This window comes from Apteryx mantelli, chromosome 5, assembly GCF_036417845.1.
Source record: "Apteryx mantelli isolate bAptMan1 chromosome 5, bAptMan1.hap1, whole genome shotgun sequence".
Classification (NCBI taxonomy): Eukaryota; Metazoa; Chordata; class Aves; order Apterygiformes; family Apterygidae; genus Apteryx; species Apteryx mantelli.
In genome coordinates, this window is record NC_089982.1 from 10883712 (window position 1) to 10905322 (window position 21611).

At 41.0% G+C, this 21611-nt stretch overlaps 1 protein-coding gene across 2 annotated transcripts in view; it reads left to right on the plus strand.

Annotated features, from left to right (window-relative positions):
• The window catches only part of ADAMTS3 (ADAM metallopeptidase with thrombospondin type 1 motif 3), a 137567-nt gene that overhangs the window by 87239 nt on the left and 28717 nt on the right, over positions 1–21611 (plus strand). For both annotated transcript variants that reach the window (XM_067297494.1, XM_067297495.1), the window contains one exon: positions 9805–10004. In XM_067297494.1, the coding sequence (XP_067153595.1) occupies positions 9805–10004 (200 nt within the window). The remainder of the gene's footprint in view (positions 1–9804; positions 10005–21611) is intronic.

Genomic DNA, 21611 nt, shown 5'->3' on the forward strand with positions numbered 1-21611 from the left:
TTTCAGGTGCTATAGATAGAAATCTTCCTTCTGCTCAGCCCCAAAATACAAACAAGCAAAAGTTTTGGCAACAGTTAAGCACAGCAGAGTAACTAGAAACTTGCATGCACATTCCACCAAAGAGAATAACAGTATTAAGAAACTGGCTCTCAGATTCAAGTTAGCAAGTCAGAGTTTGTGTTTTTTATGTGGGAAGGAGGGATTTAGGGCAGTGATACTTAAGTAAGAGACAAGTACTTCACATGTGACAAAGACTGTTGTGGTTCTGTTAGAAAGGCATTTTGATGCTTCAGGCGCAGTAGGCAATTTCATGCAAATCTTCAGGAAAAGGTAAGAGGAGAATGCTTAACTTTATAGAAAATTTTAAATGGACCTAATAAAGCTAAGCACTCGAGTTTCAGCACATCCCAGAATCTAATGAGAAAATCCTGTCATAATATTTTCCACATGGCAACCTGGGTGGTTTCTTTTGGAAGCACTGATCTGTCCTAATTAGACAGTGCCACCAGTGCCACAAAAATTCTGTATATACACAGTTCTCTTCTCAGGGAAATAAGTTAAAAGTCATAACTGTTTGGAATCAGTTTGACCCAAATGATTGTTCTTATCTTCAGTGGCTTTCCAAAAGGCAAAGTTCAAAATAAGCCTTAATAGACAAAAAAAAATCATGGGCTTTTGCAGATTTATTCGAGTGCGTATATTGACCTTTATTATAACTAAACAGCCTGTTACATTTCTCATGCTCACTTTTGGCAAAAGCTCCAGAGGAGCTAACAGGTATTCCTGTATTCTAGCTGAAGTGCATGGCAGCCAGCTGCCAAAGCATCTGGCCATCAGATGAGCCATCAGCTCTTGGTAGTTTCTTACTCAATATCTAAAGGGCCAGATCTTCAGCGGGAGTCAGCATTTTATGTTGTTCTTTAAAACTAGTCAGTGAAGAACAGCCAAAGCAGCCAACAAAGAGTGTTGTGGAACTGTTAGAAATCCACTGTAATGCTTTAAACTCTTCTAAATCTGGCTGAGTTTCATGTGTGCATTTAAATGTGAGCTGAGTTTTGTTTCTTTTTTATTTAAGCAGGCTGCTGAGGATTTTTGAAAATCTGATTTACATTCAGCATAGATAAAATCTAGAATAGTTGAATGCCTCTCAGTCTTTGGCTTTAATATGCTTAAGACTAGTGAATTACTTTTCCATGACAGCTTTTTTTATTTCTTGCAGACATTCATGTTTATGAGTGATATATAGACACCTGGAAAGATAGTGTGAGACAAGTAATGTGTGAGTATTTGATAACAGTATTAGATACAGAGGTTACAAAGAAAACTTATCTGAGAAATGTGCAACAAGAGGACAAGAGGCAACAGTCATAAGTCGGAACAAGGGAAATTAGGGTAGATATTAGGAGAAAAATTGTTCCCCAGGAGGGTGATCAAGCACTAGGCAGTGGCCCAGGGAGGTGCTGGGATCTCCATTCTCAGAGATTTTCAAACTAGACCAGGTTCTGGGTGGCCTGCTGCAACTTTGCTCAAAGCCGGGCCAACTTCAGAGGCCTGGACTGAGTGGCCTCCACAGGATCCTTCCAAACTGATGTTTTCTCTAATTCTGTATCTTCCTTAGTGGTCTGATTCTTAGAGCAAGGTGAAGGTGAAAGGTTATTTTCAGCTTGTTTCTTTTATTAGCAAGCCTCATTTCTACCTTTATTCAGTCTTTTTTGACCTATTAGTCAGATGCCGAAGGCTTTCCCTTAGAGTTAGCTGGAAGCTCTAGGTGACCGACTTCCCTGGAAATGTTGTCAGCAGATGTCACACAGGCTGGACTCTAACTGTCAGGAATCACAGGACTCAGTGAGAAGACCTACTATATACTTAAACCAGCCGTCTTGACATGCCAGTTATCTCCATACAGTTTATTCCAGGTGTAATTTCTGTGCAGGCTTCTATATTATAAAGAAAAACGTCCTCAAAAATAAAATACAGTTTCTTGAGTTACCTTCACTGTATCCATGATGGAGTTATTTTACTTTTTCAATCTTGTACTTTGCCAAATGGGCAAGGCTGCCTTCGACGGTTTTTAAGCATTTTCTTCAGGATGTAATAGAGCCACTTGTGTTGTCAGTTGCCTTTCCTAAGTGAGTTATCCTTTTCTCCACACCTTCTTTCTTGCGTTTGATTGTGAGCAGCTTGCAGCTCATTTTTGTGTGTTCAGTAATTTCTGTTGTTGCTGTTCAAGATGCAGATGCTTGGAAGTTCAACAAAGAATAATATATTTGACTACGACCAACAGCAGCCTGAAAGATTTTAGCACTAAGACTGGGGGAAAAAGGGCAAAAAGAATGCCTTGCTACACCCTAGTAACATGGGTTTTGTGAGCTGAAGAAAATAAAGAATTTCAAGAAACTATAACTAGGAGAGAAAGCAATCATGGAAACTCATATTCATCCAGTGGTAACAAGTAGAGAAAAAAAAAACAGTTACTTAGTGCAACTTTAGAAGTGACATTACGAGTTGGCCTGGTTTCTTTCCTTTGAACTAGCATAATGGAATTTTTTAGTTGCTACAAAATGCAGCTGTGCTTGGGGACATTTATATATTAACCCACTCCTTAGGAAGTGATATACATTGATCTCAATTTGTTCCAAACTGCTTTCTCACTATTTTCATTATGAATTAGTGAAATTGTGGAGCCTCCCTACACACTGCTGCCCGCTGTATTTTCAGGAAAAGGTTAAATTAGGCAGTTGAATGCTTGCTTCTCCTGAATTTGACAGTGGGTCATAATGTGCTGCCAAAAAGAAACTCTGGCTTACGGCTGACTTGGTGACATCGTCCCACTCCTAGAAAGTCTAAATGTGTGGCCTGCATACCTGGTGTGCAGCAGTTGGCTGGGCGAATGGCAGCTGCCGCGTGGGAGATGCAGCCATAGCGCTCTCAGCTGATGATCAGCTCAAGCATCCAGGCTGACACGCTCTTCGTGCACCCCGTTATAACAGTGTGCCCTGTGTCATATACCTTTCCTCCTCCTCTGTCACTGCAGCTGGCTCAGAGCAACCTCATTTCTGTGCTCGCCGCCCTCTCTACTCACTGCCAGAAAATTGAGCTCTCCTTTTTTTTTCTTCTGTCATGCTTCCTTTCTCTCTGCGGATCTGATCTCTGTCAGGCAGAGTTTTTATGTTTATACTTAGGATCCTTACCGAAATGCAATTTCGGAGAGGGGGACATCGCAGAAAATAAATGTGAATTACTGTTTTCTGTACAAGCCCAGCAATTCCTCCCTCTCTGTTCATTCTTCTTGGGAGGAAGTAAAACACAATTCCTTGTACGGGCATTACTATTAATATTGGGCACTAAGCCTATGTCTGAGTGACGTGGTTACTGCAGTACTGCATAGTAAATGTGTTAGTTACCAATTCTACAGGTGCAAGGGTGTGAAGACGGGAAGAGGGTGAACTAGGCTTCTCTCTAGATAGTGGTCAGCTGGGTGTGGAGCATTAGTCAAACCTTGCTCTGCCACTGTTTCAAGCCGTTTTCCTCTTTGTGCTCTAGTGAATTCGAACCACTCATCTACCAGCTCTGATATCTGTCGAGATGAGGGAAGTGCCTGCAGAAGAGACACAGGAAAATGCATAAATCTCTAGGCCGCAAGCATAGGAGCAGCTGTTACATCGATTCAGTAGGTTTAGATGTATGCAGAGCTCTTGTCTGTGTGTCTGATGCCCTGGAGACGCATCACCTCACTCTTCAGTGTATGGTGTGAGTCTGAGTGAATGAATACCTTAACAATGGGCAGGTCTGTAGTCACGCTGCATTAACCTCTGCCTGATACTTACAGATATAATTCTCAGAGTCTGCGTACTATCTTATTTGCTAAGATTTCTTCAACACAGGGAAGCTGTCAGGTACCAAGCAGGGCACCTCATTATAGGCACCTGATTCTGAAGATAACCCTGTTCCTGCTACTTAAGAGCATCCTCCTGCCTTCTCTCACTTGGCATCAGCTAGCTGAGGTCTCCAAGGGTACAGTGACAGATGGAAACGAATGAGGTGTCAATATGTCACAGTCAGCTTAATTTCACTGAGTGAAACGTGTATGAAGAAAGGATGCAAAAGTCAGCTATAACTCATTATCCCTTAAGTGAGCAAGCATATGTAAGGAGTATATATACACAGAAGTGTGTATATATGTATGTATATAAGGAATGTTGCTGGTAACAGTGGCATCACTAGGCAGTGCAAGTATCATAGAAAGGTCACATGGTTTACAATATAAAATAAGATTGCAGGAATCTTTCATGCAAGAAATGTTTGGGGTTCTCTTTAGGTGTGCAGAGTTTAGACTGATGACAGCAGTCATGGAGTTAGACTTGGGCAGCTCACAGCAGAATCAGACCTCAAATCTTTATTTAATAGTAGAGAAAGATATAATTTCTTTCTTTCTAAGTTATGCTCTAGGAAAAACAGAATAGATACCTAATGTGACCCAGAGTATCTTCTTTTATATAAGAAAGCATTCAGGAGTGATACAGTTAGGCCCAATTTTTGATGTAGGTGTTTGTGTTGAGTGATGTGGCTAGTATTTCTGAAAAAGGATTTAGAAGAGAGACAGACTTTATTGGTCTGCAGAGGGATTATGGCTTTCACAATACACATCTCCGGATTCACAGAGAGACTCTGTAGATACATTTGTGCTTGACAGAAACCCACTGTCTGATTCCAGCAGTGAGGTTCCAAGTCTCTAGAACTGGCACAAGGCCAGGTTAGCAGCCATGGTTTTCAACAAAAAAGCATGTGGGGAAGCAGATTTTCTTCTGCAGTGTCTCTATTCCGTTTGCACTACTTCATTTACTACCTGCACAAAACTCCTCCTGCCTTTTCTTGGCAGAGGAACCCTAGCTAGACTGAAGGAAGATGTGCACTCCTTATTTTTGCTACATGATACAGGGTAGACAGACTCTCTGATGTGCACTCTTGAAAAAATATACACCTTCACATGTGCATACAAAGCTTAATGTTTTGTCTTCCTACCCAGATGTTTGAATAGCTATTTCACTTGGTGAAAGAGCATGGACTAATCTTTTTCTGACAGGTAAGATCATGATGTAAATGATGCAGGTGGCTAACAGAATAAAAAAGGAAGAGATAATGAACCAGCTAATTCCAGAATGAGATTAGGAAGGATTAGTCTTTCTAGCACAAATCTGCAAACAAACAGACTAGTTTCCTGTGTGGATAACAAATAATATTGCCATCCAGCAACAGTCACGTCTCCTTGCTGTGTTAGACGATGCAGTCAAAGCTGCCTAACAAGCTTTCTAGATTTCACTGCACAGGGCCTTTCTCTTCACATGATTAATTTAAATAATTCACTTTAGCAAGTGCTGCTGTGATCTCTCTGTGCTAAGAGGTGGGTCCTTTCTTCAATATCTGCCTATGTCTGAATTACCTGATCTCTGCTCTGGAGAAGAGCATGTAAGGAAAGATTGATTTCTCCTTTACTTGGTGACAGAACAGCAGCTTCAGGATGCAGGAAAGTGGGTGTCCAAAGGCACTCTGGCAGCACTCAGCTAGCAAATTTACAGGGCTTCCTTTATATAAATCCTTCATCTCATTGCCCAAACCACTCCTGGGTTTAGATACATGTAGATGAGCTGTTCCCTTCCATGTTGATGCTCAGTGGAGCACGAGCAGGTTTTCCAAAGCCCCAGGTCAGGCTGCAAAGAAGCAGCCATTCTTTGAATGACGGTTTTCTTTAGAGTCCACTAAATGCAAAGCCTGTAACGATACACAGGGGAAATCACAGCACGTGCATTTCCTAACCATTGACCTTGAGCGGTGCTAGAGGCTTAGCTGTGCTTTGTGTCCTGACATCCAACAGTGTGCACTCTTTCTGGCGCTACCAATAGGGTAACTCATGTTTACTGGTGATGCAGATGTCTCTCTCTCTGTCTGTCTCTGTAATTCAGTGGGCTTGTGCAGATGTATCTGAGAGCAGAATTTGGCACAAAGAAAAAAATCTCTCTGTATTTTATTTCTGGGGAGAAGGAGGGTAGAAAAGAAAAGGATGGTTGTTTGTTACTGCCATACAGAAGGGGGCTCTGGTTAAGTCATGCTGAGTCACAGCCAACCGATCTTAATTCTGCATTAACCGAGATTTTGTGCAAGAAGCATTCAGGCTGAACTCTGCCCTGCTATTACCTATATCTATATACTACTGAAACCCCACCATCACAGTCAGGAGTACTAAGGATGTATAGAAGCTTAACAAAACCCCAACAGTATGGGTTGAATGGAGAACGCTGATGTCTTCATTGGCTTTATTGATCATACTGCAGTAAATAGCTCTCTACTAAGATTTTCCATAATGTCTTCTCCTGCCGCAGCTTCCATAATGACATTTACATCCAAATTTTTGGAAGAACTCTGAATCATGGAGGTTGTGGCCTTCTGAAAAACTTCTACTTCCAAAGAATGTAAGTTCTCAACACTGAAAGGAGATAGGAGACAAATTTCACTGTAACTTCACTCTAAGCATAGCTGTTGGCTTTATCATTAGTTTTATTTGGAGCAATGTGATGCATAGCCCAAACATAAACAACTTGGCCACCCTTTTTGCCTTCTCTAGAGTGGATTAGATACAAATACTCTGTGTCCATTTGTCTGGGAGGTTCTGAATTAAGTATGTATATTTTGTATTTGTAGGAATAACAGGGTCATCTCCTGAATAGGACACATCTGAGGACACTTCTGTACTGCTCAGAAGGAATCTGTACTGATCCTGCTTCCCCATGTGTTTGCTGTAGTCTCTAGGCTAAGGGACAACACTTTTTAGAATTGGCCAAAGTTAATGATGTTTATTATGGTAAATAACTTGAAGTTGATTGAGGTATTTGGAACAGATACATGATTTTAATCATGTGAATAGGTTCACTGTCTCTGTGAGCTCTTTTAAAATTTACACAAGTGCCCAACTAATTGCTGAATCATGAACAATGACCTGAAGAAAGTGATTTAATGACTGGAATATAGGAATGTAGAGATCTCACTTTGCTCTGCTGCTCTCATGTTTCAGGCTGTCATCCCATTTGCCTTTACTTTGTATTAAGTGTTGGCAACAGATGTAGATTGAGGCATTTGTAAACAGTTATCGCTAGTATGCGTATCCTGGGTTTATCTCTGATTGTTTGATTCAGTCACTAAAGTGCTGGTTTATGGAAAACAAACAAGCAAAAAAAAATAGATAGACCGCTTGTATTACCCTGGATTATTTGGAGAGGGCATACCAATTTACAGTGTGTGCATTTAGGGAGAGGAATCCATGGCTTCACTTCCTGGAGCAGATGTGGGGAAGGACAATGCACAAAATGAGGCTTGCTAAGTAATTATTGGCTAATAAGTAGCCCAAATCAACCTTAGAGCCAGCAGTTGTTTTCCCATGTTAATGTTTCTCTGTTAAGGAGCAGTGTACTTAAATAGTGCCTGTCCTGTTGAGCCAGGACCAGTAGACAAAAAATTACAAACCAGTCAGCACCAGAGAAACTATGTAGAGAGTGGGTACTACTTAACAGCCTGTATAATCCTGATGCATTTCATGGAATATGCTGCCCACCAGGGTGAGTGAAATGATTGCTTTTTGCCACTGAGCCCAGTTAGGGGGAGATTTGGGGTTTCTGCAGAAAGAAGTAGAAAAGTTGCATTTCTGGGGGTGGGAGGCTCCACTGGAAAATGTGTCCACTGTGTGTGTGTGTGTGTGTGTGTGTGTGTGTGTGTTTTTAAATCGTGTCCAAATTTTGTTCCAAAATAGTCAATACATTTTTTCCAGGAGTGAGGATATTTTTTCTTGCTTTTTGGGGACTGTATAATTGAAAAAATTCTGGGGGTGCGTGTATGGAAAATATTGGCATATTCACTGTATCCTGTTTGCAGAAAGGGGGGGAAAAAAGTCCCTTCTGACTCCTGCTGCCTGCTCACATACACACAAAAAAGGGATTCTCCTCTTCCTTTGAACCGCAAAACCACCTATTTAAGGAGGGAAGTGACAGCCAAACCAAAGGTGCTGCACAGAGCAGATAGTTGGTCCTTTCTGAAGTGATCTCAAGCTATTCCATTCATGCAGCAGGCGTAGTGATATGATGACATTACTGGTATATTTCCGTTGGACGCTGCGCTCGGCAGCTTTGCCAGCTGCAGCAATTTTTAGAACTGGAGCTTGTCTATGAATTTCCCACTTGTGTGCTATCACAGGGTTCGCATTCTTGAGTGTGAGAGGACTTGCGGTTGAATTGTAAAGCTGTTTGCAGGCCTGGTCTCTCTCCCACAGTGATGGTTAAGCTTCTGAAAACAACTGGGGAAAACCTTGCCATTTGATGTGGGGTTTGGGGAGAGTTATTTATGCGTTGCTGAACCACTGAGATACCTAGCAGGGAGAGACATCCCAGCTGATTGAGCCAGTAGTTGAATCTGCTCAAGATGAATTACAGCATGGTTGTCCAGCACATTTTCCAATATTGGCCCTTTTCCTGCTGTCCTTCCACAAGCAAAACTTCTATCCAGTTTATTGGGAGTCTTGCCTGAAAACGCGTAAATGGCAAGTTCATATACTTGCAAGCTTGGCTTTCACCAAGGAGGGAAATGCAATTTCCCTCCAACTCTAGAGCAGAGAAAAAGGGTGGAAAGCTGTACTGTTTTGGGGGGAGATGCCCCTTGCTGATACAAGCCAACACTGACAGAAGGCAGGACCATGCTCCTCTTAGCTGGTTGCCCTCACTGGGTTCATAGAGCAGGAAAATCCTTGAGTATTTAAGAGTTAGATCATCCTTTTTACATGAATGGAAGAATGGCAGGAATGGAGATACTCCCTGGCTCCATGACAGATCCAGACTCAAGAACAGTCCAATTCCTAGTGAGGACTGCAATATCTAGCTAATGGTTTCTACTGTAACACGTTTCAAACAGGCCTCTCTAGTGCTGTTCATTACTTAGAGCATGTTGATGTGCTGGCTTTGGTTTTGGAAGAACTAAGTGGTATAGAGCTGTGACTTTTTTTCCTGTAAAAAATCCATGATGATGTTTTGCTTTACTGTCCTAGGGCAGTGATACAGCTTTTTGGTCATTTCAGATATAGGCTATTAAATATATCCCCTTAAAAGCCAATTCAAATGGTTCATCTGAAGTCTGCCCATTAACTCATCTCATTAGAGGACCCTTCTAATTTTCTGTGATATTCACAGGATAGGATATTCAAACACCTATTTTTTAAATAAAGAATTCCTAAAATAGTAAGTTGAAGAAATTCTTGCTTCTCCCCACCTGTTATTTTACTGTATTCAGAGCTGCTCCAGTGCTTGGTTATGAGGGGGAAACATACAACTCAGCAATTTGTTCACTTTTCAGCATGAATTTGGAGTGATCACATTATTTTTGAGTGGCAAAGCCATAAGTTAGCTTTGCACAGCAACCCCAGTGAATGCTGAGGAGGCATCCCATGTACATGGCACTCTGTGACATGTCTACCATGTTGCAAAGGAGGGGGAAATTCTGTATTAGGAAGTATTTGGCCTGAATTCTACACTACTACTTAGAGATAGTTTTTGTGCTGGAAGTAAGAACTGTGTGATATATTACAGAACTATATGATGAATGAATTTTTTCATTACTCCACCCTTCAGCCACTGGAATAATTTCTTTTCTCCCTGCTCCTGATTTATTTTATCCAAGGAAGTGATGATTATATAGGCAAGGATGTTGTGTGGGTGGATGTTTCTAAAGTGGAGTTGGAATAGGTGTTTATGTCTTACTATTTCTTTGTAGAGTCTCTTCTTGGGGGCCTTGAAGACCTGAGTTCTCTCTACAGCAGTGTAGAGCAGCAACTGAACGAAACCCTGAGGCGGCGCAGGCACGCGGGAGATGATGACTACAACATTGAGGTGCTGCTAGGTGTGGATGACTCTGTCGTCCGATTCCACGGCAAAGAACATGTTCAAAACTACCTCCTCACCCTCATGAACATAGTGAGTATCTTCTGTGGTGCTGCACTGCTTGTTTTGAAATATGGAAGGCTTTTCTAAACTCTTTCAGGAGTATCTAGGAGACTCATGCTTGATATAAATATGATAATTATATGATAATTTTGTCTGCTGTTGGATTTGGTTCTTTCTTTGCAAGATGTTCCTTTAGTTGGTCTTTTTTGCTGTAATCTTCTAGGATACATTCTAGGGTAATTCAAGAATTTCCCATCTTTGACCCTCAGTGAAAACACGATCCTTTATATACCTCACGGAGTTGCACAGAATAATTCTCCTAGTCCTTATGCTCACAGCTATGTTCTTGCAGATATATTCTCCTTAAAGCAAAATCTGCTGAATTCTGTGAGACTGTATTCCTGTGCAAAGATTTTCTACACAGCCCTGGAGGACATGAGCATTCCTCAGGGGCCCTTTTAACAAGTAATGTGCTGTGTCTTGTTCTCCTTTCTTCATAAAATTCAGTTATACAGATTTCACAACAAAACTAAAGAGGGCAGGATTGGGAGTGTCGACAGTCCTGTTGATGCTTTGGGGCAGAACAAATTTGATTAAAAACAAAGGAGGGTCTCATTTCTCCCACATTCTGCATTGTAAAAATAAAAACAACCCTCCCCTCCCCCCAAAACCTCAAACCTAAAACCAAGAAAAATGTCAGGATAGTTGGATGATGGCAGATGTCCTCCCCTGCATGTAGGACAGAGTTGTCGCTCCCGATATATGGGGTCAGTTGATAGATGCTATGAATGACGTGAGCACGTTACAGACCTAAGATCTCTGTGTTGTAAGTGCGTTTGGCAGTTATTACACATGATAGTGAGTAACCTGGCAGGCTCTTGGCTTTCACACTTTTGTCAAGTCCACTTTGTTAAGTCCTGTGTTAGTTGCGTGTTAGAACAGTGATATCTAGCAAGCAGCGCTGATCACAGTTGTTATCTCAAGTATTGTCCTGGGTGGTATCCTTGTCTTTTGTCTCTTAGCCGGTGCTTGCAACACTAGTTTTGTCTGCTCTCAGTTAGGAGCAGTCGGTAGCAAGATGCTTATTCTGTAAATGAAAATTTCTGAGGAACTGGCCTGGCAGAGTTGTCAGGAGTGTTCAGTGCGGCCGTGGGGCATCTTATTTCTGTTCTCATTGCCCAAGTAGAGGAAAGTGGGAGAGTTGGGGAGGTGGCAGAATGCAGTTCTGCTCCATTTCCTCAGGTCTTGGGGACTGGAGTCTTGGTGTCCTACGAGATTCCCTTTTGCGAAGGTGTTTGCTGAGAGAGATTATTCTTGCAGGAGGACTTGCAAACTTTTTATGAAAGCATTTTACTGGCAGGTCTTTGTCAAACACCTAAATATTGTATGATTTTACAGTGCTAAAAGACTTGAAATTGGAATATGTCAACTTACATTTCTTTAAATTGGAATATGTCAACAAATTACTATACTAGCAGTGCTGTTGCCCCTGCCAGTATTACTCATTTAAAAACTAGCAGTGAAAACCTGCAAGGCTATTATGAGGATTTTGAAGATCTTTTAATTTTAGTTTTCCTGTTGACTTGAAGTCAACAAAACTGTAGCGATGTGTACTTTTCCTCAGCCAAGTTGCTTCCAGTTTCAATGGGGCTTTGCATGAGTAAGGCCTAGATAAGGACCTCAAGATGTGATTCTGTTCCTACTATACTTTTATATAGAGAGGAAATATTTGAAAGATAATGGGAAAAATATAGATCGGGAATGTTTCTAATAATTCCTAACTTCTCTTGCAACACAGTTTTGAAGGAAAACCTGATTAAAGAATAAAGATGTGGACAAGTGCTCTGAATACCAAACAGCACTTTATAATCAAGAAATATTCTAACCTTATTTAAGAGACAGCAAACCTTCTAGTAATGTCTGTTCTTTAACTGGTGTGGCAATATCTCTATTTATCTAGAAATTGCAAAAGAAGAGACTTACAGAACTCCTTAACCATCCTGTGTTATGGGGTTAGCTAGTATTTTCTGTCTACGTATACATCTAAGGCAGTAAAATCAATGACAGGATACTGTATTTAAAGATACAGTCTTGAATTGTACTATCAGATTCCATGGAGATGCACAATACAAGAGAGCACAGTTCACATTGTATATTAGAAGTCATGTACACCAGCACTAAATGCTAAAATTACACAAGCTAAAATGTTTTCTATTTTTTTCATCTTAGAAAAATCTAAAATTGTACATATGAAATGAATGTAAAGTAGATGTATAATTCCTTGCAGTATGTGGCCTTTTCTTAATACATACAAGTATCAGACACATATGGATATGCCTTAGTAGATGTGGGGCTGTAAGGTTTTTCAGGAAAGAAAAAAAACACCCTGTGGACAGATTATAGGGTAATCGGCTTACAGTTAATGTTTTTTTGAATGAAAAAATGATTATGGATTTTTTTTATACTCATCTTTTTATTCCTGGAGTAATTTTAAAATGATTCCTTAGGGTTACAGATCATTTTTGTAATATCTCTTTTCTCTGTCTCACCTCTTCCTGCCATCATTCCTGATTGGGAGAATTCAATCCTTTCACTATTGCAAAGTATCAGAAACAGACCATTTTCCCTCATTACACAAGCCCAAATCCCTTAGTACACATCAGTCCACTTCAGGAGGGGCAGCTGATGTGAATAACATGCATGGTGAATTTGCCATTCAGTCCTCACTCCTTATTTTATGGTTAGTTCTACGTATACTTGTGCTGATTAACTTTTCTTACATATTTGTTGCTATTAATGTCTTTCTTCAATCCAAACAAGGATTTGATCAGGTTTTGATCCTTGGGGCTCACATCATAATGTGTCCTGTGCCGACTGCTTTTGCACAGTTCCCATTTAGTGCACACTGTGCAGTGACTGCTTTACGTGGTTACACAAGCCGAAAATGATTTGCAGTATCTACAGAAGTCTTTGCAAGCTTCCCAGTATGCTAAATAAACTAAATCTTCATAAAGAACTGTGCTGTGAACGCAACATATCCTACATTTGTGAAAGAATGCTATTGCTTAGGCGTACAGGTCCCTCAAGCACAATGTCAGGACTGAAGTGCACCCACAGTTACGGACTCATTGTCATAAGACCCCAGCTGCCATTTAGATGTTTAGATCCAGCCCCATTTAAAAAAATTTCTCAGCACCTCACAACTTTCATCTGTGACCGTCCTGTCTCAGTTTTCCAAGTGCACTAAGCATGCTAAACATCATTAAAAATCTGCCTCACCTGCTCTGGCTCCCAAAATGAAGACCAGCAGTTTAAAGATCTAATCCGTAAAACCTGACAGTAAAAAAAATCTCCTTTATTCAAATGTAAATCAACTGATATGTTTTCCAGCTTAACTCTGTGTAGAATTACACTCAGTGAGAAATATTCAGTCATACATATATATTCACTGTTGTATATAAATCTAGAATAAGAAACTCAAGACTTGCACATTGTAACTGAAAAACAGAATTTAGTGTGCCAGGTTTACAGCCCGGAGCTTTGTTCAGCCTTATGCCTTTTCTACTGCTTCTATAATTGCTAGCTTAAATGTTAGGTCACTGTGGTATTTCAGTATGCCGGGGGAGTTGCACGCTAACAATAAGCCAAGGGATGCTGTAGAATCTTGGTTTGATGAAAAGGGGCTCTTGAGCAATGTCTGTGCATTTGGTTTTGGAGCCCAAAACATTTAATCATAACTTCCTTCCATCCTCTGGCATGCCCACAGAAAGCCTTTGACAATGGTGTATTAGGAAGTTGGGCATGAAGATCTTTGAGAAGAAACAGCCACTGAACCTGGACTGCTCCATGGATCACCTCTGAGACAGGAGTGAATCAACAGCAAGAATGTGGGGGCGGTGCATGTATGTCTAGTAACTGTGTTTATCTTTGTTGTTAGCAGAAGCTTCTTTTTTAGGCTTGAAGGAATTAGAGAGCACATGAGCAAGTCTTTGCTTGTTCCTAGAAGATCATCAGCCGCTGGGAGAGCAGCTGTTGCAGTTGGATGCACTGCTGACATCAGCAGACATGGCTCAATGCAGCTGAATTTGCCTGACACGGGGATGAACCTGGCTTTCGGGTTCATATTAGGCTTGGGTCCAATGGTGTAAAGATCCAAGAAGAATTGAACTTTGCATCTAAACTTGTATCTTTTACTCTTCCTGAAAATGGGAGCTCAAGACAAGAGAGAGAATTTGTGATTCATGGGGATTTTTGCAAGTCTGATGGTAACTTGCTGATACTAGTTTGCCTTCTCAGGCAGGGAAGTTAAGGGCAGTTTTGTCACACGTAATGCAACATGTGCAAGATAGTTCCAGATTAACTCCAAATGAGTCAATATATACACACATCATAGGCAATGCTATTTTGCTCAAATGCAATAAAGCAGTATAATCATATTTCTCTAACCCCGTGCCAAGACTGGTTATCCTGGGCACAGTGCCATGCTGACACAGCTATACTGCTCTCAGTGCCAGAGCTGGCTCACTGAGAACCAAACATTGCATGGCCCAGAGATGTCGTTGGGAGCTCCAGGGCTGGGGTTCGTCACCGAGAGGGCCCAAGGCCTGGGGGTTCAGTTTCAGCTAAAGAAATGCTTGAGATGTTTCCATATAGTTAACATGTACTCTTGGCTTAGGAAACAGGCTGTAAATCCTACAGAATCAGAGATGCATCTAAAACAGATATTAAGGGACAGAGCTGGAAGACAGAAGCCCAGGTGGGAGGCAAGCAACACTCCAAAGCAGTAAAATCTAGTGTGGTCCCTAGCTTTTAGGCCAAGCTTTGCCATTATCTCGCAGTATGAACTGCAGAAGTCACTTACAGCTTGCTTTCCTGGAGGGCTGATGTCATTTGCCTGGAGTTATTTCTGGTCACTCTGGGACCTTCTGGTGACAGAACTGATGTTTTCCTCATCTTACCTTTACCAGGAGCGTATGAGGAGTCGTAGCCTCCATCTCCCGAACCCTGCGATAGCGCAAGCACCACTCCTAATCCCCAGCTGCGCATCCTATGGAGAACCTGGGGAAGTACAGCAGATGAGGAGGTAGTGTTAAAACTAGCAGAGGAGTGGGAGACAGGGAACAGGAGGCAGGATCCCTATGGACAGGGATTTATAGGACTTTGCAACTCACTTTTCTTTTGTGTTATGTTGTCTCTAGTAATGCTGCTTTCCTCTTCTCCACACCATGCAAGAGAAACCTGTAACAGAAAGAGAGGGATTTCAAAGACATTGCATAGAGTTTAGAGGGAGTTTGTTTTGTAAGTAATAAAATGCATAGTGAAACATTCATAATGATCACTTTCAGCAAGAGGTAACAAATACAGTTTCTTAAGCAACCACTTAAAAAAGCTTGAGGTTTTCAGTACTATTTTGTTAGATCTGAAATTAAAGGTCTCGTGTATTAGGCAATTATTTATTACTCCCTTGGATGGTTACTTAAGACTGAAGTTTCCCTGGATTAAAGTAATTGAGATCAGAAAGATATGCACATGGGGCACCGAGTTATAGTGAGGGATTCTAAGCAGGTTGGACTTGTCAGTATTTATACCTTGGTTTTTGGTTTTGTTTTTTTTTCTTGAACATAAACCAGAATTATCTAGTAGGCTAAAACTTCTGTGCATCATTCATCCTAGAATTGCAAGTTGCTTTGGACAGAATTCCACCTTTGGTGATCACTGTCCACTCAGTGTTGCAGCTTTGTGGATATCACTTTTTTTTCTAAATAACCATTTTAGATTGTTGTCCATTAGCAGTGTTAATTTAGCACAGAAAAAAGTCCACATTTAGTTTTAATTCCAGTGCAAATATTGTTTCAAGGAGGTTAATATCAGGAGTGCTCAGTGTTGAAGCTGATGAGGGTTTTATGATTGACTTCAGTAGGAACAGACAGCACCCAATGTGTTTAAAAATCCTTCTGTAGGTCTCCATGCACATACCTTACCTGTAGTTCTTTATCTGTTGCTTGATCTTACTTAACGTTTTCACAGCAGAGATAGGACAACCATGAATTTAAGTGGCTTTTTCATTCACTCTTCCTCTGTCTAGAAGAGTATAGCAAGGCCTAAACACGTTAATCAATTATCTTTTGACATTTTCTAGTCTCTAACCCTATCACTTGCTTGCCTGATTGTTGCCTCCTCAGATAGAAAAGTCAGATCAGCACTTGTTCTTTTCTGTGCAGTTCCGTATGGAAGTGGGAGCTAGTGCTGGTATCTGAGTATGGCTTGCAGAAGGCGGGCAGGTCATCTGCAACATTTTCCATGCACTTCTGCTGGGCTGTTCTTGCTAATTCAGAAATGCCAGTTCCAGATTTTCCCTGAGCAGTGACTTACGGTTATGCTAAACTGCACAGGTAATGTGTGTGGGAAGAATGTGAAATAAGAGTTAATATAGCTTTGGCAAACATGGAAGCAAGTTAACATTTGAACCCAGATAGTCTGAGATGAAAAGTTATTATTCCTGTGAGTAATAAAATATCTTTAATAGAGTACTTTCAGAGATTTTCTTTTTTCTTTTTTTACCACATGCCTCATGAAGCATCAACATGAATGTGGTTTTTGAGAAATTAAATTTGTATTTTGGTTCTGTTACCAGATGAGGATTCTTGAAATAAGCGTCATTAAGTTTCCTTTTCAGAAATTGCCGTCTCCTCTGTGCCTTAATTCCAGTTGTTGGCCAGCCACTATTTTGGAGGAATTACTAAATAGGAGGTATTGTAATGAGTGTCTTTATGCTGTTTCTTTGCTTATACCAAAAAATCAAAGCAAGGCATTGTTGGCAGGAGACGAACTCCAGAAAATAATCTCCCCTATTGTTTTTCCTCTCTGTAATAAATCTTCATTAAATATGATTTCAGAATATTTGCTTTTTAGTTTTTAAAAACAAATATTTAACTTTGTAAACAGCTGAGCTGATTTACCCTTCAAAAAACACTTTCAGAATTTCATGTTTTCTAAAATATCAATGGCTCCATCTACTGGGAATATATGTCAATACAGAGTCTGGGCAAGCTAAAACAACCCTCTTGGCTGAGAAGCTGTAGGTCAGCAGCAATAAAGGTTGTTGCCTTTTTTGATGTAATGGTATTTTGTAACAATCTAGTTACTGCTGTCAAGATTTTAACAATGTAATGTTTAGCATTGTTACCAGGAGTTTTAAACAACATGTAGGTAAAACAGGAAGTGCAAAGTAAATGCAGGGATAGGTGATAGACAAGGATGAGCATAGAGCTTTTAAAAATTCTTCAATAAAAATGTGTATAAGGACACCAGAAATCCCAGATTAAGGACCGTTCCTGCCAGTTCCTTTGCCTGTGCACAGTGGCTTTCCAGCAGGCTTGTTTGTGTTGCAGAGCTAAACATGTGTGAGTGGTTACAGAGCCTCAACACCTAAGAAAAATCTCGCAGCAGGCAGCAGGAGTCTCGCTGCCAACCTGACTGGGCTGTGGGTTGGGTGTTGACTTCGAAGAGGAGGATGCTTGTGTTCCCTGACTTGAAACCTTTGAACTGTCATATCCCAATCTGGCTTTCTGTGGGAGACGGGTGTGCTTGAGTGGCACGTTTCAGAAGGAAATCTTTGCTTTAATTCCTTACATTTCCACATCACAGAGAGCACTGGGGGATGTTAGTTACAGACAGATAGCCTGTTCTGTAGGCGGTGACTTTTCCTTATGAGTTTGAGAGTCATCACTCTTGACTGTCATCCAGCGGGTGGGTTATGCTGTGGAACTGAATCGCTTGGCTTTGAGAACAGACCAGCTCCAGGCCCTCACCCTCTGTCACAGGACCGAAAGGGAGCCATTTCTGCTTCTAAGCCCCACTTCTCCCAATCCTGAATGTTAATATTTGACTTCATCAGGCTTATAATTTACCATGATTCCTTGCTGGCAGCTGTTTCTGTAGGATCCAGTCATCACACACTCACTTTTCCCATGCATCAGTTAGTTTATGTTGCTTTTGATCTAATTTTACCCTCAGCCTGTGGTTAAGACTAATGGCACGTGACAGTGTCACCAAAAGAGCTGAATTTGGTCCTTGCTATTTACTTGCTGTGGGTCATCAGGAGAGGGTTATTTTTCAAAGCTCTTTCATTTCCAGTGATGTGAGCAGTAAGGCAGATGATGGTATTAATCATTAAATTCTTAATTACTCAACTCTCCTTCATTGCAGCATACTAATTAATAAACTGCACTTCTGTGCAAAGGCATCAGAGGCTAAGAGTATTCAGGAAATATATGCAGTTTTATCAAGGCATGAACAGAAGGTCATTGAGGCTAGGTGGTCCCCCAGAAACCAAGCGCTCAGACAAGAAGTGTCAAATGAAGTATGTGGTTTAAGCAGAGAGGAGCTGGCTGTGAGTGAGCGCAGGTAGGAAAATGTCAGCAAAGAAACTTCTGTAACCTTCTTCAGTCTGCTTGTTTTTTCTTAAATGTAGAAAGAAAATTCTGTTGAAATAATTTAGAAAAGCGATCAAAGATGTCTTAGAGTCCAAGAAAAGGAAATTAAGAGCTGGTAATCAAGGTAGTACTGTTCTCAGATAGGCCTGGGAGCTCGTCACGAGGAGGCGATGGTGACGGGTGAAGCTTTGCTGAGTGAGCAGTTTAGGCACCCCGTTGTTTGGGACCTCAGCCCTTGTCAGGGCTGCAGATTACCCTGAGGATTCGCCAGCAGCCCCTACGTGGGCACCTCTCCCTGGGGGTAGGGTTGGCAGGCACTGGGGGGCAGCCCTGAAAGGGAATTGCATGATGCCTGCCACTGATAGCACAAAATCAGCTTTGCATCTGCAGCTTGCTGCCTGTCCCAGATTTGACAGGCCAGCTGCCGAGAGGTCGTACTGCAAGAAGTGCTCAGTGGAACCATCCAGCATAATTTGGGACTGCGTACCTGACTGTGGGGACAAGACGCTGCAATTTCTTTGACAGGTGAGAATCCAGCCACTTTCTTTTAGGGAGCAGGGTCTGGCTGGAGGGTGCCTTTGATTTCCTAGCTGTTGTTTTACGAGTACGTCAGTTTGAAAATATGGGTTTACCCATGACATTCTTGCTGTGTAAATATGGGTGAGACTCCACATAAACACTGAAGTCCCTTGGTTAGCAGTTATCTCCCTTTCTCAGTGCTCACCACAGCAGCCTAAGGGTTCATTGCCGGCTGTACATTTATTTTGTCTGTTTGAATAATTATTTATCCATTCAGTAAACAGATACTTTCCCGCTATGTCTGTGGAGTCTCCCGGTTGTCATCACTGTCCAGTGAGAGTGCTGACTTATGTCTGTCTTCTGTATATTGCTATTGAATTCAAGCTAACCACCTTTTCCTTTCAAATACTGTAACAGAGGCTGTGTGGCCAGTTGAACATCTGTGATCTGTTTCCCAAGTTCAAATCGGACAAATCAAGCTTACTGGGGCGTGATTTGTATATGCATTTTGTACTTCTACCAGTATCTTAGGAATGTAATCTATTCTGCCAGTATAACCACAGCGTAGATGCAATTTCAGCAGTATAGAAGTGCTACAATCCCCACTGGCAGTTTTCAGCACTTATTTTGGTATGTGGCCTTCCAGCAAGGTTATGGGTTTCCAAAATTTCCTGTGTCTAGGTCACTCACTAGCATATGCCAAGTTGCTCCTCCTGGACATCCTATAGTGGAGCCCTCCAAGCAGTCCAGAAGGCGTAGGGTGAACTATGGTATTGTGGAGAAATGTAAGGCTTGAATCTTTAGGTAATCCCAGGATCCTTTTTGTTTCTATGGAAGTCACTCCTGGGAAGCTTGTTTCTTGGTATAAGGGAAATTGTGAACACTTTTCTGACACAAACCTGTTGTGGGAGCAACACTATTGCATTACTGGGGAGAGAATACGAGAGATGAATAATTGAACTTTGGAATAATTGCTTCACAAGGCGGGCAGAGTGAGTTATGTCCTAATCCCTGGTTGAACTGTCCTGCTGACAGTCTGTTCTCAGTTGGTCCTAAAAGGGCTTGCATTCTTAAAAAAACATAGACTAATGTCATTGTGCCAGGTCCCACAGTCTGGACAACTTGGAATGACCTTTTTCCCTCAGGGGAAAGGGGAAGTTCTGTTTAGCCTGACCTAAAAAAAAATAACCTCTAAATCCTGTCCAAATATTACCAGCCTCCCTCTGAACACTGGTATTTATTTTGCACCAATTACCCATAATACAATATTTATTTTGTTTTGAGGGGAGTGAGTAACTTCATTGATGATCGGCAGATATTTTAGCCCCCTAATTTATACGCTGATGGGAGGACATTTCTCACCTTTCCAGACACAAGGAAGGTCCTTAAGACCTCAAGAACAATTTTGACCCATCTGCCTAATTATGCTTTTTTTAGCTTCACTTCCACAAATATTCTTTTTAGAGTTAGGTGGTCATTTTTGTACTAATTTATCTTTAAAAATTAGTTGCTTCTAAAAAAAAAAAAATCCAAAACAAAAGCCACCACGAAAAATTTCAGTTGTTCAATGAGCGGGGAACCCTCTCGTGTTACCTCTGAATTTCTGCCTTGTGGCTGGGCTTTCTGACAAGAGATAAGCTTCTCTTTTGCCGGGAGTGTTCACAAGCATAACCCCTTTGTGTGGGTTTTCTGAGGTGGGATAAAGGACACGCAGTCTTTGCCTCCATGGGAACAGTAATAAGACTGCTATTTCCAATCAGCTGCTTATTTTTGCCAAACTTGTAGATACATAATTTTTTTGAGATCTTTATTGCTTTGCAGGTTTTGCTGGAAAGCGGTAAACAGGACCAAAATTTATTGGAGCATTGGAACTAACACAGAGAGTGATCATCTAACCTTTATTTCCTTTGAAAACCAGAGAAAAAACACTTAAATCATAATTTTGCCTTTAAGTGCATTTGGACAGATCTCCCTGGAGACCTCTGCTGACCTAATTTGTTGCAAAGCCATGGACTGTGTTACAGGGATCCCTGTGGGCTTTGAAGCTTGCTCTTTCCTGTATGTTTTTTGGAGCCCTTAAGGACTCGAATTTTGAGGTCTCATGAGGTTGTCTTATGGATGGGTGTTTTCTCAGGCTAACAGTTGTTTTTAATATAGTAAGTCTTTCCAGATCACGTAAATGTTACATGCTTTGATGCAGTTAGTGAATTTTTAAATGGAATGCAGTGACTTAAAGAAATCAAGTATATATTGAGATGTCATTACTCTGTGAGGTACGCTACAGAGTTTATGACTCTGGCAACGCTGTTGACTTTAAAACTTTCAAATGAGAATTTCCAAGGCATTTCTGGGATTTGGAAACACTTTGCTCATTAAGTTTAATTTAGAGTCAAGAGTATTATTCAGATCTTTAAAGCTAAACACATGCCTACATGTGTGCAGAAATGGAGCCTCATTGTTCATGTCATTGTCTAAATATTCTGCTTTCCCAACCTAGAGCTTCAGAATGCAAAAATGGCTGTAAGTCAAATCCTCAAGTATTTTCCAAAAACAAACCTATACTGAATTTAATAGCACATTTGTTTGAGCGAGAGCTACTGGCAGTAGAATCTTTTACAAAATGACCAAAAACATGCTAGCTCTCTCCCTACTAAAATACTCATCCCACATGTTTAAATTGACT